A 16,652-nucleotide genomic window follows, 5' to 3' on the forward strand; every position below is an offset into this window, starting at 1 on the left:
TTCTTGTTTTCTCCTTCCACCATTCAGTGGCCCATTAATTGCTGTTCAGTTTATCTTTTAAAGACAAGCACAGAGCCCATTAAGATATCGGCAATATTCATGGCTGTCTAGTTAATTACAGATCTCCTAGATGCACAATAATCAAGAGGTAAGTTACTATCAGTGTTAGTTCCTTGCTCTCCTCAATGGTCTCCCAAATGAGAAGCCATCCTGCCATTAGCAAGGAAGAGTTGGGATGGGCTGGCAAACCTCAGACATCTCCTCTCCCCTCCAATCCCTCTGTTTAGTGTTCTGCTCCTCCTTGTGCCTCCGGCTGTGGACCTCCCGGCCAAGAGAACACTGCTCTTTGCTCTGTTGATTTTGGCATTCAATTTTGTTAGTGTTGTCAATCCCTTCTCCCAGTCCCATGTTAGCACAGAAGAGTCTCCAGTTTGTTTGACTGATGAGCTAGGGCCCATGGGACAGGGAGCATAAATTCAAGGATCTGATAGCAATTTGAGCAAGATGTTTGCAGGCATTGCAATGAGGTATCCAAGACACTTGAACAGACATCATAACTCTGGCTCCCACTACCTTGGATGGGAGTCTGATGTGGTGGCTGGTCTGGGTTTGGCTCATGGTGTGTGGAGAGCCATCCCTTGGAAAAGCACATTTTCCCATGACTCAGCAAAACAGAAAGTGCTGCAAGAACAGACCAAGTATAGCCGAGATACGTTGATGCTGTAAAATGCCTCAATCTGTGCAAAGATGCAAGATGGCAGTAAACAGGTCTATTAGTCCTTCACTGAAGAATTATCTCAGTGAAGATCTCTGTCTCTTACCCTGCTTCACTAGGGAGACTCCCAGGCTGCCCAGGTCCCTGCAAAAACTCTGTACACCTGGAGCCCCTCCATGATATGGGGATCCTAATCTTCACTCAAAGCTGCCAGGGAAACCTCATGTAGAGCACATACCTTCACTTCAAAGAATGCTGATCCAAATGTAGGCCACTTGAAGATTATCTTTAGGAAGGCAAGCTTGGCTTCTTCTCTGGTTTTGCCTGCGTGCTTGTTGTAGTATGCCACGATGGACTGCAACAGAGGACACAGCCAAGCTGGAGGATTTGCATAATGTAGGACTGGTCAGGGAAAGAGCATCATCCCCAAAAGATGGTTTATCCTATCAGAAACCATAAGTGCTTCCTAGTAACTTGTCTTTTAACAAGAAACTACCATGCTTTCCCCTGGATGTTCGCTAATAAACTGCAGAAACATATCAGATATCTATCTGCCTACGAGTGCTAGAGGGACATAAACATGAGCATTTGTTGATGAGAAATAAGTTTGGTGAGTAATGCTCTGCAAGTCCTTTCTGTGTGCCTGGGAGACAGTCCTCTTCTGCTCAGCCCTGCACAGGAGTGTCTGGTCTCAAGGCACTGAGCTGTGGGGACTGTCACCTTTAGCATAGCTTAGGGGACATTCTGTCTCAGGTTGGGTGTCTGGGCTCACTGAGGGGTGAGCAGGGAGCTGACTAATCTAGCCAGAATGATATATGGATGAGAGAGAGTGATATGAAAAGGCCCAGGAAGATGTATGCTTAACTATGTACTTAGCCTCCACCATGAGCCTTCCACGAGGTAAAAGATTTTGCCAGTCACATTGCAAAAGGAGGGGGTAGTTGCTAACCCTGAAATTTTCTTCACAGTGCTTGTATAAAAACTCAGATTCAGGTCTCCCTACTGCACTAATTCCTAGAGTGTTTTCAGGTGGCAATTTTCTTGGGACCATTATTATTAATTTATTTAAAAATATTAATTATTAATCAACATTAGTGTGCTATTAATAAATATTAATTGGGCCAAGACAGGAGTTGGTGGCTGGAGCAGAAGTTGTCACAGAGGAGAGACTGTGGATTCTAGTCTCTGCTCCCGAGAATACATCGCAGAAATGCTGACTGGTCACTGGAGCATGGATGGAATCAGCTTTCTCTTGGATGAGGTGCGCAAACAAGTCACAAGGATTATAAGGTTCAGTAACTGAAGCAGTATAAGGGACTAAAGGACATTCATTCCAGAAAAGCTAGTAGTTTGCTGGTTAGGTACATGGGAGAGCTCAAGATCCAGCAAACAGAAAGGACTTACAAGACTTTTTCTTGGCAGTTGGACAGCTACACTCCTTTATGGCTCTAGACCTGTCCATACCTGAGCCCTAGGTCTCCCTGTGTAAAGTGGGGAGAATAATCCCTCTGCTCTGTAGTGTGCAAACTAGCACGTGTCCATATGGTGCTGCATCCAGCGCTACAGCAACAGCCACAACAAAACGGGCACAAAAATAACCCACAACAACGTAACAGCACGTACAAGTTCCTCCTCCAGTGCTGCTGGGATAACTCTGCTAAGGCTCAGGAGGGGAGCACTGGTCACTCATTTGGGCAGCCTCTCTTCAAAGCTGAGTCAAAAAGACCTGAGACAAGTCATCTGAGATGCTGGGCTTCCCCCCCAGCTGGGCCTGGTATGTGACTACAGCTGCTGTTTACCCTTTTCCAGTCATCTGGAGAGAGCTGCCGGATGAGGTCCTGAGGCACCAGCTCCTTCAGGAGCTTGGGGATGCTGGGGAAATAGGACTTGTCATCCTCAAACTTCACCCGGTAGATGAGAGCCGCCAGCTGCAGGACTTCCTCCCGTGTACACTTGTGGTAGCCACGCAGGTACTTTGGTAACTCCTGCATGGGCAAGACAGCCATTGACAGACAGAGGGGGATAACCACAGACCCTCATCCTCAGAGACATCCCCACCTCCCCAGAGAGAAGATGACAGTGATTGCTTGAGGGGAAGAACTAGTCTGTGCTTACTGCTTACTAAATTGGTTTATTTTCCTTCTGTAGCCTGATGTGCAACATACACCTTCCCACCCAGCAGGCCTCTATGACTGCCCCCATCCCTCCATCTCAGAGAACATCAATATGGAGGGAGAGAGGGGGTGTGGATGTTAAATGGAGTTCATGGACGTCTCCACTCTCTAGCTATGAGGCTCAGCCCTCCTAGCAGTTGTGCTGAGTGTGGTGGACAAGCAGCTGCTCAGCTGCTTAGAGGTCCTCTCTGGTTTTAAACTGTCTCCTGTTACATGGCACAGGGTGGTCCCCACGCTAGGCAGAACTATCAGGAGAGAGTCAGCCTGCAGTCTCAGTTACATTCCCCTTTTCCAGAAAATCCACCTCTAGAGATGGCCACTTGGAATCACGTAGCCTTTTCTACAATTTTTGCAAGTTTTTAAATGTATTCTCCCATTACTACACACATACTCCCATTATTCTGAAAATGTAAGTGACTAGCAAGGCATTAAGAGGTACAGTTACATTTGGGATAATGGTTTTATCTAGACAAGAACTCAACAGGGAGTGTGAGTGTGTGTGTGTGTGTGTGTGTGTGTGTGTGTGTGTGCAAGCTTTGAGGCATGAAGGTAGCTCTTTCATCCCAGAAGAAACAAGGGCAGAAGCACTGCAACTTCTTTTGTGGCTGCTGGCAGTCCAGTGGGAGTGTCACAGCTCATCTCCAAGAATGGAGAAGCTGAAAATCTTCAGAAGGCTTCTGAATTCAGCCTCTCTGCTGAGACTGCCAGCAGGATACGCTCACCTGCTTCTTGCTACTTGCCCAAGAGCATCTGGCTCAAACCCTAGCTGAGCTGGTTGCCCTAAAAAGCATGGCGATTACTCTTTGTCATGCATGCCAATAGTACCCTTGGCTGTGCCTTATTTCAGACAGTCTGCAGGTGGAGGAAATCTTTCTCTCCCATTCCTACATGCTCCCAAGTCTCCTCTGATATTGCAGGTTTGCAGAGTACCTGGTAATAGTGGAAAATTGAGTCTGCCATGGAGTCCTTTCCGGGTGTTGTGTTGGTCCACAGCTTCTTCATGAAGAACACTTGGTAGGTGAGGGAAGGCACTATACCTTTGCGAAGAAACCATGTGTGACCAATGCTGGGAGCACTGGGTGGCAACCACTATCCCCACAAGTGACTGGTGCCCTATGCTTGTCACAGTCTGCAGGACAGGAGTGCTGGCAATGCTGCCAAAGGGGCTCCAAGCCTCTAGTGCACCTGGGACTCACAGGGAAAAGCACACCTTTCCCTAGCAAAGCTTTAGTAAAGTGGGAGGTGTGTCTAGCTTCATTTGGCAGCAGAGATCTTGCAGCTCCTGGGCAGATCATCTCCCATGTGATGTGTCTAGGGCTGGCACAGGAAGCACAACCACAGCAGTGTGGTGCAACCAACAGTGCTGCCAGCCTGGTTTGAAAGAGATGGAGGACTTGGGGGGGGGGTCAAGGCAGGACTGTATGACCCACAATGGAGAAAAGTCACCGTTACCGTCTTTTGCAGGTCTTGCTTTCTTTATCCAGTCTGTCAGGTGTCTGACAAAGTCGAAGAAGAAATCTCCCTCAGGCACACTGATGACCTGAGGGGCACAACACGCAGTCACGAAGGCTGATCATGCAGTGAGTGCCTCAGGCAGGGCTGGCCGTAGCCTCATCTCCTGTAGGTGCTGCTCACTGCTTTATTCCCATTAGAATGATGTGTTAAAAACCGGGAATGTGAGAAAGCCACTGCCAACACCTCACTCTTCCTATAAGTCCTGTCTCTACTTAGAGCTAAGAAGCTCTAAGTTTTTCTTAGTTAGCCTGTCTTTATAAACCCATTTCAGCAACAATCTGCCTTTTCTACTTGTTTCCTGATGGCCCCTATCTCCTTCACCCAGAATCAATGCAACGTCACAGGGACAGCTACTTGATGGGAGCCAACTGACTTGACTGCTACATCTGGCAGTTTCACTGTACTCTGCTATGGACCTTACAGAGAATGTCCTTAATATTCAACTAATACAAAATATTAGTGAGTCCTTAGGAAGTAAATCTGCCTCTTGCCTCACTCAGGACCATCTCAGGAATGCAACGGGCTGCAATTACTGTGCGCGATCCCGCACACAGGGAGGTGCTTGTTGGATCTCTAGGTCAGCATGGACACAATGGGCTCTTACAGTGCCAGCGTCATGTGTTAATGCCATCTGCTCTGAAACCAGAACTTTGCCTGGCAACTCCTGGCACCTCTTATCATCACTGACCTACTCTGGGACTACAGTTAGTAGGAGCAGGATGCATCTGCCTGAACAGATTTCTGTGGTCTGCACCAAGATCTACCTCTGACTGACTAGGATGACCCATGCTCCTGTTTTAATATCTTTTAGATGACAGCCATGCTGCAAGCTATGGCTGCAGCACTGCAGATCCCAGCTGTAGTAAGCCGGATCTGACTTAGAAAGGCCAAACTGCTTGCAGAGAAAGGCACCTCACCTGTAAGTGAGCAGAGAGCTCTGGCTCCACCAGTGTACACCCTCTGGGGGCTGGGTCACTGGAAATGCCATGCAGCGCCATGTGCCTCATGGCCACCCCCACCTCTGTGTGGGTCACTCACCTTGTCAGAGATTTTGACAAAGAGGCTGAAACCCTCAGAGGACTTTAGGAGCAGCCTGTTGGAGATGTTCTGGCAGAAATCCTTGGCTTTTGTACTGGACTCCACCTCAAATGCCTACAAAGAAAGGAAGAGCCTCATCTCTGCTACTTCAGGAGTAATTTCCACTCTGTGCTCTCTTTAAGGAACCTGAGGCTTAGATGTGCTAAGCGATTCAGCTACCCACTTCCAGTAAAACCAGTGACATTATGTGTAGTGACTCTGCGCATGGGAAGAGACATTTGCAGAGGTTCAGCCGTGCTGCTTCTGTATAATTGTGCCTTGTGATGCTATATTCTGTGCTGGTTTACCCAGGGCTCCCTAGGCAACACAAGAGATTTTCCTCATCTAAAAGTTAGGAGTTAAAGCCATTTGTTTAGGAGAGAGACAGATACATCCAGGCTGATTTGTCCCAGTGTTTCTCCACCGACTATGAGGGAGCCCAGATGCCTGGCTTATACCTAGTGCCTGACTTGTGGATTGCTGAAGAGAGGGAAAAGACTCCTACTTTATATAGGGGAAGTGATACCTGAAGGACTGTCCCACCTGAATGCAGGACCCAGCCCCTGTTTTGCATTCTGAACTGTGCTCTGCATTTACATCCTCTCAGCTTTGCTCTGGCCACTTAAAGAGGTTCTGGATATGACCCAGCATCACTGAACACCAACAGCACTGAAGCACCAGGCCAGTCTGTTATGGGAGGTGGAACATGGGTGCTGGTGGTTTAGGCTAGCAGAGTCATGCATGTGGTGGGCAGAAGCTTAGATGCTCGTGCATGTCATACCAGAGTGATGCTGCTCTCTGCCAATCAACCTGGGTGACTGTCAGTGCCAAAGGGACTGCAGCAAACCCAGCTGAGTGTGGAAGACTCCGCTGCTTCCTGCTACTGGCTCTCACACAGACGTATGTCTATAAATCAGTCTCATGCTTACTGCTGGTCACATAGAAAAAGAAAAATTCAAAGTGATGAGAAATCCCAGCAGATCTCTCATCTCTCCATCATAGATTAATAAGAGCTTGAGCAGGTGCTGGAGAGGAGAGGAATTGCCCTTTCTCCTCCATAAATGTGCACAACTTTGCACATACATCCAGTTTGAAATATAAGAATGTAGATGTGCCCATTGACATGAGGGAAGAGATAAAGGTGTGCCTGACTGGAAGGCTAAACAGCATGAGAGAGTGGTACCTGCAAGGATATGCATACCTACTCTGGCATCAGTGCAACCAGCTGCCTTGTTAGTGTCTAAGATGCTTAATGAGAAGCTCCTGAGTACAGGTATCAGGATTTCTGTGTCATCTCGGGTCAGGAGAACAAGGAGTGATTCCAGCTAGCTGCTCACTGGTGCTGCCAGAGCTGCATCCCTGACCAGCTCCTGGGGAGCTCCGTCATGGTACTCAGCTGGGTATGGGTGGACAGACGATGCCTGTCAGTCTAGGCTCCAACGACTGATGGGCAAAGTTATAGACCCTGTGAGGAAGACGAACCCACCCAGTTTCCCTCTCACTGGCATCACACTAAAAATCTTCCAACAAATGCTGACACAGCACTCACACCTTGAAAAGGTGAGTCACAGTGAATCAAACTCCTGTCCTTGGTTCTCAGCTGATCCAGGTAGAAAAGGATGGGCCATCCTGACACTACCCTGGTCCAGAGCCTTCTGAGAAGGCTGACTTTTTTTCTGAATCAGAACAAATATTGGCCTGTTTTGTGCTTTTAGTAAGAAAATTGACCGATCTTGACAGGAATTAAAAACTTCCTTCTCCCTCTTTTACCTCATCGGTGTCATCAGGGAAGTAAACTTTGTGGAAGATTTGGGTAGTTTTGTGTTGAATTGCTTCCACTTCTACAAGATGGGGTGGGTACTTCCTGGAGCCATTCCTGCAAAACAGGAGGTGACACGGCATCAGCCAGTGTACTTCACCTCACATCCTTTAGTTCAGCTTGGTTGAATGCAGAGAGATGTTGCAACATTTCAATGTTTCTGCACCCCCCCCATTACTTAAATGTCTCTTATTCATATTCTCTCATATATGTGTGGAGCTGTGACATGGGCAGGCTCAGGTAGGACTTTTGGTGCCATACCTCAGTGCTTTCTGGAGTCTCTGGATGCAGTCTGCTGCCAAAGGGTGATGCTTCCGGGACTGCAGGAACCTCTGGACATGGGGCAGGAGAATGTTACTTGGAGGGAAAAGGCCTGTACACAACCACAACAGCTCCCAGCCTTTTTCTTCACTGTACCTAAATGAGAAGAGACCCGCAGGAAGAAAAATAATCGCTCATTGCATGGACGTGGCTCTGTGCTTTGTTGTGACGTTAGTGCTGAGAAAGGAGACACTGGCTGGAGGTACAAATGGTGGGCTATAGAGGAGGTGGAAAATGGGACATTCAGGCTCTGGACCCAAGGGACTGGAGGAGCTTCAATGCAGCCAGCTGATGCTGAATTTAAATGGGCCTCATGACATCCACCTAAGTGGGAAGGTCAGATCCAGACAGAAGATGACTGGTTCTATTAGAGATTTGCCAGCACAGGGATGGAAGATAGTCCTGAAATTGCGCTGGACACAAGGCTCACCTGATCTACAGAAAGCTAGTTGGGACTTTAAAACCAAATCATACCCAGTGAGTTAAAATGACAGTCTTACAACTGGACAACACAAAAAAGATAGCTCTAACAGGCAGATATTATAACTACTGTCCCAGCAGCAATGGGCTGAGGAAACTATACGGAAGATGTCAGTGTCTCCCTGCTGCTCAGCACCCCACGTCCAGGACTGCTTTACCCAACACAAACCGCTGACTCTTACTTGATGTGATTGTCTGTGAGCTGCTTTAGGGTCTGGCAGTAGATTTCATCCTTCAGGGGCTCAGCTTTCAAGGCACCTTCAAATATCTGGTCTGTCAGCTCATTGACAGAGCGAGTCCTTTTGGATGGATAGTCGCCCATATACTTCAGCACAGGTGGGAGCAGCAGAAGTCAAGGATTGTCTAACTGGGAGGTTTGGGTAAGCCGTTCTGTTGACGATGTGATTAAAGAGTTCCTACACACAACTATGGAAGTGGCTGCATTTTGGTGGAGGGAGCAGAGTATATGGTAAAGGTGTTAAACTCCTTCAGGAGACTTCCAGTGAGCTCTCTCACTTTATCATGCACCAAGTAACCTTCTCAGATTGGAAACAATTGCTTTGGGGTTGGGATATAGGGTTGGGCCTAGGAAAGCTCTGTCTTTACTAAATTATCCAGCTGTACATGGAGCTGCCACTGCAAATGGCCAGATTTACACCTGGTGTCATTAGCCAGAGCTCTGGGGACACCAGTGGAATTGCAGTTATGTAAACCAAACCAAATGAAGACCTTCACCATCATGCTGTATTGTAACTATTGTACATAACAAGAGGCCACAGTTTTCTGAATTGAAATGTCATAACACAGGGAAAGGGGCAGGAGAAAATTGTGAAAGTCCTTTTAATTTTTGCCAGGCCTTTTAATTTCTCCTATTATTATTTGCTATCAGGAAGAAATCAGTACTAGTAGCAATAGTGGTAGCACCAGTAATAGGCTTATAACAGCAGAACTATTAAAATTGTAAAATTTGGATCCTAGAGTCAAGCTCCACCAAAACATAAAGGCTACTTCTAAAAGCTGGATCTATTTGAGGACAGGATTAGAGACCTTCAGGGCAAGCCTGGCATTCACAAATCCATGGGCCTGGATGGGATACACCCACGGGTACTGAGGGAGCTGGCGGATGTTGTTGCCAGGCGGCTCTCCATCATCTTGGAAAGGTCCTGGAGAACTGGAGAGGTGCCTGAAGACTGGAAGAAAGCCAATGTCACCCCAGTCTTCAAAAAGGGCAAGAAGGAGGGCCCAGGCAACTATAGGCCAGTCAGCCTCACCTCCATCCCTGGAAAGGTGGTGGAACAGCTCCTTCTGGATGTCATCTCCAGACATATGGAGGGAAAAGAAGGTGATCAGGAGTAGCCAGCATGGATTCACCAAGGGGAAATCCTGCTTAACCAACCTGATAGCCTTCCATGATGGACTGACTGGCTGGGTGGATGATGGCAGAGCAGTGGACATTGTGTCCCTTGACTTCAGCAAGGCTTTTGACACTGTCTCCCATAACATCCTCCGAGGCAAGCTCAGCAAGTGTGGGTTAGATGAGTGGACAGTGAGGTGGATTGAGAACTGGCTGAAAGGCAGAGCTCAGAGGGTCGTCATCAGAGGCACGGACTCCAGTGGAGGCCTGTGGCTAGTGGCGTCCCCCAGGGCTCCGTACTGGGTCCTATCCTGTTCCACTTCTTCATCAATGACCTGGATGAGGGGACAGAGTGCCTCCTCAGCAAGTTTGCTGATGATGCCAAGCTGGGAGGAGTGGCTGACACACCCGAGGGCTGTGCTGCCATTCAGAGAGACCTGGACAGGCTGGAAAGCTGGGCAGAGAGGAACCTCCTGAGGTTCCACAAGGGCAAGTGCAGGGTCCTGCACCTAGGGAAAAGTAACCCTAGGCACCGGTCCAAGCTGGGGTCTGCCCTTGTGGAGAGCAGCTCTGCAGAGAAGGACCTGGGAGTGCTGGTGGATGACAAGTTGACCATGAGCCAGCAATGTGCCCTTGTGGCCAAGAAGGCCAATGGTCTGCTGGGGTGCATTAGGAGAATGTTGGCAGCAGGTGGAGGGAGGTGATCCTGCCCCTACACTCAGCCCTGAAGGGAGGGTGTTAAGGGGACGATTACAAACTCTTTCCAGTTGTCCCGTGTGACAGGACAAGAGGCAATGGGCAGAAACTGAAGCACAGGCAGTTCTGCCTGAAGGTGAGGGGGAATTTCTTCCCTGTGAGAGTGACGGAGCCCTGGACCAGGTTGCCCAGAGAGGTTGTGGAGTCTCTTTGTCTGGAGATCTTCAAGGCCTGCCTGGATGCAACCCTGTCTACCATGCTGTAGGTGACCCTGCTGAGCAGGGAGGTTGGACTAGATGATCTCCAGAGGTCCCTTTTAACCTTACTGAGTCTATTCTATGATTCTATGATGCATGTTGTACCAGAGCAATGCTGCTCTCTGCCAGTCAACCTGGCTGACTGTCAGTGCCAAAGGGACTGCAGCAAACCCAGCTGAGTGCAGAAGACTCCACTGCATTCCCAATGAAGAGGCCTGCAACCCTTTACAACAGATGCATCTTGGAGAGAGCCAGTTGAAGCAAGCCAAAACAGAGGTAGTAAGTTAACCACGAAGTAGTGCTGACTGGGAGGCCTCAATAACTTGCTCCCTGGTCCTTGTTACCCAGCTGTGCAGAACCCCTTGAATCCCAGGGATTTTTGAATCTAGAGTTCAGGATCAGACCCATCAACAAGTCTCTGTCACAAGATCAAAGCCTATTAGAGGGAACACAAGCCTTTGCATGGGCTTTGCTCAGGCCCCTAAACAGCCTCCTCAGCCTTTCATCTTCCAGACCTGTTGCCCCAGAGCTCTCCCAGGCAGTGGAAGGATATCAATGAAGGCCATGCAGGCTTCTTGGGACAGTTCCTCGCTGCCTAAGATCTTCTTCAGCAGCGGCTGTTTGATGGGCTCGCGGGTGTAACACCACAGCTTGTCCTTCCCACGGCTCTTGGTAATCATGACCCGGCTCAGGGTGTGCTTGGGAGGTGGCCTGGTGGCAAAAGCAAAACAAAAGGAAAGGTGGTTACGGGGATAAAAGGCAATGGATGTGGCCAGAGCCTCACCTGTGAGGGCCGCTTACAACACTTGGCTAATGAACTGTTGCACTAAACAGCAATTCACAGTTTAGCAGATATCCAGATCCAATTCTGCCCAAAGATACCAACTTGTATTTTCCTAGGGCTCAGAAGGAAGGGTGATGGAGATGGATGGTCAGAGAGATAGGCAGCAACAGTGAAAGAGTATTGCCCAGTAGAGCAATCCTAGAGGGGAGGACACATCCCACAAGATTTGGTCTGCCTCATCAGACTAACAGCCCATCTGAACGGGAGTGGGAATTTTGGTAAGCTGTATTCAGCAGTGGTGCGCACTTAAATCTTCAGAGCTGAGTTAAGAACTTCCTCACCTAATTCACCTGTTGCGTATACAGTCTGATGCTATGGATGGGATCATAGAAGAGGAATATCACACTGCTAGTTTCACACCACCAAATTTCACACCACTACACCTACTCTGAGCCAATCTGAAGAAATCCTTCATAAAATCCTGTCTACAGAAAATTTACAGCTAAAATGCCACATAGCAACCTGGAAGCTGCAGATGTACAAAGTCATGCTGTGGGATATTTAAAGTCTTTTGCAGTAACCACAAATTATACTCTTGATTCCAAACTATCAGGAATTTGGCTGCTACTTCCTACACTTTTTGAAGATGGTTAAAAAAATTACCTAAAATAATCATAGGAAAATTCCTCCAAGGTATATGGTTTCACCCTCTCTTCACTGTCTGAAATTGCCAACTGGGAGGTTCTGATAACATCTTGTCGTTGGTCGGGGGTCATTGTGACCAGTGCCTGTGGGACAAATAGGTCTCTGTTACCAGATATATTTGAGATAAACAGATCCTGATGCATTTAGAGAGAAGAAGCAGATGCAAAATCAAAAGACTTGTGGTGAATGAATAAGATTAATCTAAGCTCTTTGGAAGGGCTTTTGAGTTCCTCAGGCTTTGTATCGTACCGAATTGCGTCATCCCATAAGACAGCTTACCACAATCTCCAGTGGAGGCATGGTGACTGTAGGCAAGACGTAAACAGAATCTGTTGGGAAATCTCCTCTCTGCTTGGTCCGCTCGTTGAACCCATTAGCCCAGCCTGAGTTCATCACATGTTCTCCTGTATCCTGGTCCAGAACTATGAGGTCTCCTTTGAGGAAGCTGAGGAAACCAGATTCTTCTCCCACTGCAAGAAAGACAATCATTTTTTCCCATTTTTTCCTTCAAATCCATTTGGAGTAATTATTCAGTCTACCTATTTGCCACTGGGCTGGATGATTTGCTTACCAGGGTTTAGGTTGTCTTGGAGAGTGACTACATACTTGGATCTTTTCCTTAGTCCTTCAAGGAAGGTCACCACGAGGTCCCGGATGTCCTCTGCATTGTTGGAGGTGAAAGTGTATTCATCGCCTTTAATGGTGGCCAAAGTGAAACTCTGCCCTTGCAGCTTTCCCCCTCTAGGATACATTTTCACAGGAGACACAAAGAAGAAAGATAACAGCATCAACAGATAGAGGCAAAGCCTAGAAAATGACTGGTTTAAGGTGAGATCACCAGCTAAGCCTGTTCCTCCTTACCTGCTGCTTGACACAGCTGTGATCTCTGGGAAAGAGAGCTCTAAGAGAACCTGCTCCTGTTCATCCACAAAATACACCCCTGTCCAGTTGACAGCTACAATCACATCGTTTTTAGGCAGGCTTGGCCCTGAATTGAAGAAAAGACAGATGATCAATACATAAAAGGTCCTAAGATACCGAAAATGTGTGTGTATCAAATGAGGATGCAATGGCCAAAAAGATCAGTGTTATCTTTAATAAGAAAAATAGTGGCAGATTCATAGCTTGAGCCATTCCTAACCAGAATGCACCAAAAGGAATAAAACTTCTGGAAAAGGCCAGCTACCAAACCTATGACCTGCTTCCATGTGGGAAGTCTAACTCTCATTGCTTTGCTGCTGGCTGTGTCCCAGGGATGTATTCCACTGACTCACCTGAGAATTTGAAGGCTTCATAAAATCGAGAAAACAGTAAAGGCCACTTGAAACGTGCAAAATCCACCACTTCTTCCTTGACTTTTTTGGGGTCTGTTCTCTTCTGAGTATAAATTCCCTACAGACAAAGCAAACCAAACTATCATGAAGCATAAACCCAGCTATGGCCAGGAAGATAGCATACGGAAAATACTGAAACATGGAAATATTGAAATATAGCCAGTTCATGTCATCTGAATATGCTGGAACCAATATTAATTTAAGTCTCAGAATAAGGTTAAGGGCAAAAAGAATCCTACAGGAACAAGTAATAGGCTGGACAAAGTCCCGGAAAATGTATGGCTCACAGAAGAGGGTATTTCCACTCTGGGAATGCTGGGCAAGCATCTAGAATGACCAGTTTGGGTGGAATTCATTTCCACCAACTTTAGATTTCCCTAATATAGGTGTCTACTTCTCACCTTGCCAGTGATATCTAGCCCTTAAGCACAGGCATCTAGTTTCATTTAGGTCATCCTTGGATACCTGAGACTTCTGCATGTAGCTGACAGGTCTGACTGAGGACTTGCAAATCCAGGTGTTTCTAGAGCAGGTGTACTCCAAGCATCTATGTTTAAGCAACTGAACTGAACCCCTGAATTGAGCCCCTGAATCTCCATTGATTGTTATGGGAGAGGAGGCACCTACATTTAGGTGTCTTAACCTGGAGATGGATCCTGCCTTTAAATGCCTGGATGACCCACCCTCATGGTGGTAATGAGTTATGGAAGTTGTGAGGTCTGATTACGCTCTGGGACAGGGTCACAAATAGTCTTAGGGAAGTCAGGAAGGCTTTACCCAGCACCTGGCATCATAGGGACCTGACATTAAATGAGGACATGAGCCACCACTGTAACACAATCAGTAACAGCATAATCCTGTGAAACAGGAACAAAATCCCGGAGACGGAACTTTGCTTCTTATAATGAATCTCTGCGGTTTGTCTTCATCTGTCAGATCTCTCCTCAAAACCATTGGTAATGCTGAACATGGCTAGTGCAGAATCTGCCCTTTCCCTTTGTTTTAGCTTCAGGGAAGGCCAAGAGCTGAGCTTTGGAGGCTGACATATGTTTAAAGGGCACATGAAGCTACTAAAGCATGCCTTGGCCCTTTCCTGATGATCTATGTCCCCACCTTTTTATGTGCAGCTATGATGAGCTGAGCCCATTTCTCCACTGTTTTTGAAGCTGTGATCTCCCTGTCTGGGATGTAGGATGGAATTAGATTTAGCAGCCTTTCCAGCACCATCTCTGATCCATAGTCCACATAGTACTGTTGGGAAGCCAGTTCTGCCAGATCTTCTTCCTGTGGGAGCAAAACAAGCCAACATAATGCAGTCATCAAACCGCTCAGCCCCAACCTCTGTGCCCCATATCTCAGGGACTCCTTTGTGAAGGCAGGATGTATTGCTGCTTCAGATTAGGGTGGGGACTCTTCCTTTCAGTACAGATTCATTGGTGTTTTAGGCAAGTCTGAAGCTCAGGAAATTGATCCTGTGCTGTCCCAAATGATAGTTGCTATGAATAGCTCTTCAATGGATAGCAGGAAAGATTATAAACTCTTCTTCTGCTGCAAACATTCATTAAAGGGCTTTAATACTTCCCCTGTGCTCTTACATCCTTTAGACTAACACAGTTAAACAACAGCACATGCTGAATGCAGGTAAAGACCTTACATGGGCCATGACATCACCTCTTTGGCCACATTAGTAGAGCAATCTGTTCACCGTCATTTGCTGGCAGTGCTGTTTGCATGTGAAAACTGTAAGCTAAGACTAAGCCACATGCAGCCTCATGCAAGCCTGTATAGTGTGAGGACACGTTTATCTCTATCTTTCTTTGAAATTCCATCTGCTCCTGATGCCTGCAGTTGGCAATGGGTAATTTTGCTATGGTAAACAGAGCTTAGTGGTTGTAAAGGGTGTGGATCCACCATTTCTAGAGAAGTTCAGCAATTGAAGTGCCTGAGCATGCTGCAGAACTTCACTTTGTAAAATGTCTGATGGTCTAGCAATGTTCCAAGCACTTTAGGGTGAATAATAGAGCTACTGAGATGATGATAGTGTAGGGAGACCAGGAGCAAAAGAAGGGGAGAAATAAGAAGGGGCAGGACTTCAGACAGGATAAAAGAACTGATGCTAATGCAATAGTGATAGAAAAAGATGCTTTAACTCCCAGGATACTTAGTCTGTACTGAACCACAGGAGAACAGCTAAGTGCTGGAGAAAAGAGGTATCTTGGATTCCACTCCTGGATGATTTCAAAACAAGACAAAATGTGGTGGACACTGACTGAGGTTTGAATAGCTCTTGAGATGCTCGTTTCAGTGAGAGTGGCATAATTCTGCAAGTTCTTAAAGACTCTAGGGGCTTAAATTTCTACTGCTAATGTACCCTCATTGTATGGCTGTACTACTGGATTGCAGTGCATGGTGTAAATTCTGCTATCTTGAAACACATTGCTCATGTCTAAACCCTAGTAGGATTCTTAGACTATGAGCCTGTGTATTCTCAGTCTGGTCAGCTTGCCTGTGGGCCTCGACCTGAGGCTGACAGATGAGAAGATCATTGATTTTCCCATCCAAAAGCCAACAGTGGAGAGTATTTATGCAGCACATGGGAATCTCTGATCTCTCCCTAGCCAAGAGGATCTGACCCTATAGTTCCCAGTTCCCAGGTGAATAACATAATCCCCAAGCTAGTGAGTGTTCAGTGAAGAAAATCTCTTATCTCCTTTGGTGGAACCTATTTCACCATTCAGGAGATATACATTGGACCGGAGCAGTTGGGCATTTGACTTGGATTAGGGAAATATTTGCTCATTCATCTTCAGTGGGAGGTGATTGCAAATTTCTTAGAAGTTGAACTTTGGCTCTTAATGAGGCAAGAACATCATTTGTGGTAAGGCCTGTCTCAGTAAGCAGAATGCCACATTCCCACTGTAGCATTTCAGTGCTGCCCAGGAAAGAGCTGGTGCTGCTATGGACACTTACTTTGTCACACCGATATTCCCCAAACTTCACACCCCGGACAATCTGTTGGTAAATGAGATTCGTGGCCACATTGTCCTCACTTGGGTTGTGCCAAGGAGTGAAGATCTCCTTCCTGAAGAAGAGCCGCCAAGGTGCATTGCGCTCCTGTGCTCCCTGCTCTTTGGCGTACTGCTCGCACTGAGACACAGCATCCATCACATGGTCATTGCCACTCCCCAGTGAAGAGACCTAGATGGAAAAGGGAGGATTCGTCTGGCTAAATCTTGACATCTTTAGATAGAGCTATCCACATCTGAGACATTCATCTAGGCTTCCTCTATAGCCATCGAATCTTTTGCATCAACATAATTGAGTGAGAGATACCACTCTAGAGCAACTATAGCCATTCTATTTTGAGCCCCAGTTTCCAAGGCCAAAGTGAAAGGAGAAGATTAATGTGACTTATCAAAGC

At 47.0% G+C, this 16,652-nt stretch overlaps 1 protein-coding gene across 3 annotated transcripts in view; it reads right to left on the bottom strand.

Annotated features, from left to right (window-relative positions):
• MYO7A (myosin VIIA) overlaps positions 1–16,652 on the bottom strand; it is a 72,900-nt gene that overhangs the window by 4,641 nt on the left and 51,607 nt on the right. The window contains exons 29-44 of one of the 3 annotated variants that reach the window (XM_062578264.1): positions 16,202–16,429; positions 14,345–14,515; positions 13,172–13,289; positions 12,759–12,885; positions 12,469–12,638; positions 12,177–12,367; positions 11,856–11,980; positions 10,962–11,119; positions 8,284–8,437; positions 7,562–7,717; positions 7,252–7,357; positions 5,443–5,556; positions 4,342–4,429; positions 3,820–3,926; positions 2,515–2,700; positions 960–1,070 (exon numbers count right to left, since the gene is read on the bottom strand). In XM_062578264.1, the coding sequence (XP_062434248.1) occupies positions 960–1,070; positions 2,515–2,700; positions 3,820–3,926; positions 4,342–4,429; positions 5,443–5,556; positions 7,252–7,357; positions 7,562–7,717; positions 8,284–8,437; positions 10,962–11,119; positions 11,856–11,980; positions 12,177–12,367; positions 12,469–12,638; positions 12,759–12,885; positions 13,172–13,289; positions 14,345–14,515; positions 16,202–16,429 (2,310 nt within the window). Of the gene's footprint in view, positions 1–953; positions 1,071–2,514; positions 2,701–3,819; positions 3,927–4,341; positions 4,430–5,442; positions 5,557–7,251; positions 7,358–7,561; positions 7,718–8,283; positions 8,438–10,961; positions 11,120–11,855; positions 11,981–12,176; positions 12,368–12,468; positions 12,705–12,758; positions 12,886–13,171; positions 13,290–14,344; positions 14,516–16,201; positions 16,430–16,652 lie in introns of all 3 variants that reach the window. The other 2 variants (XM_062578253.1, XM_062578245.1) reach the window with 2 other exon arrangements.

The sequence above is a fragment of the Rhea pennata genome, chromosome 1 (assembly GCF_028389875.1).
Source record: "Rhea pennata isolate bPtePen1 chromosome 1, bPtePen1.pri, whole genome shotgun sequence".
Classification (NCBI taxonomy): Eukaryota; Metazoa; Chordata; class Aves; order Rheiformes; family Rheidae; genus Rhea; species Rhea pennata.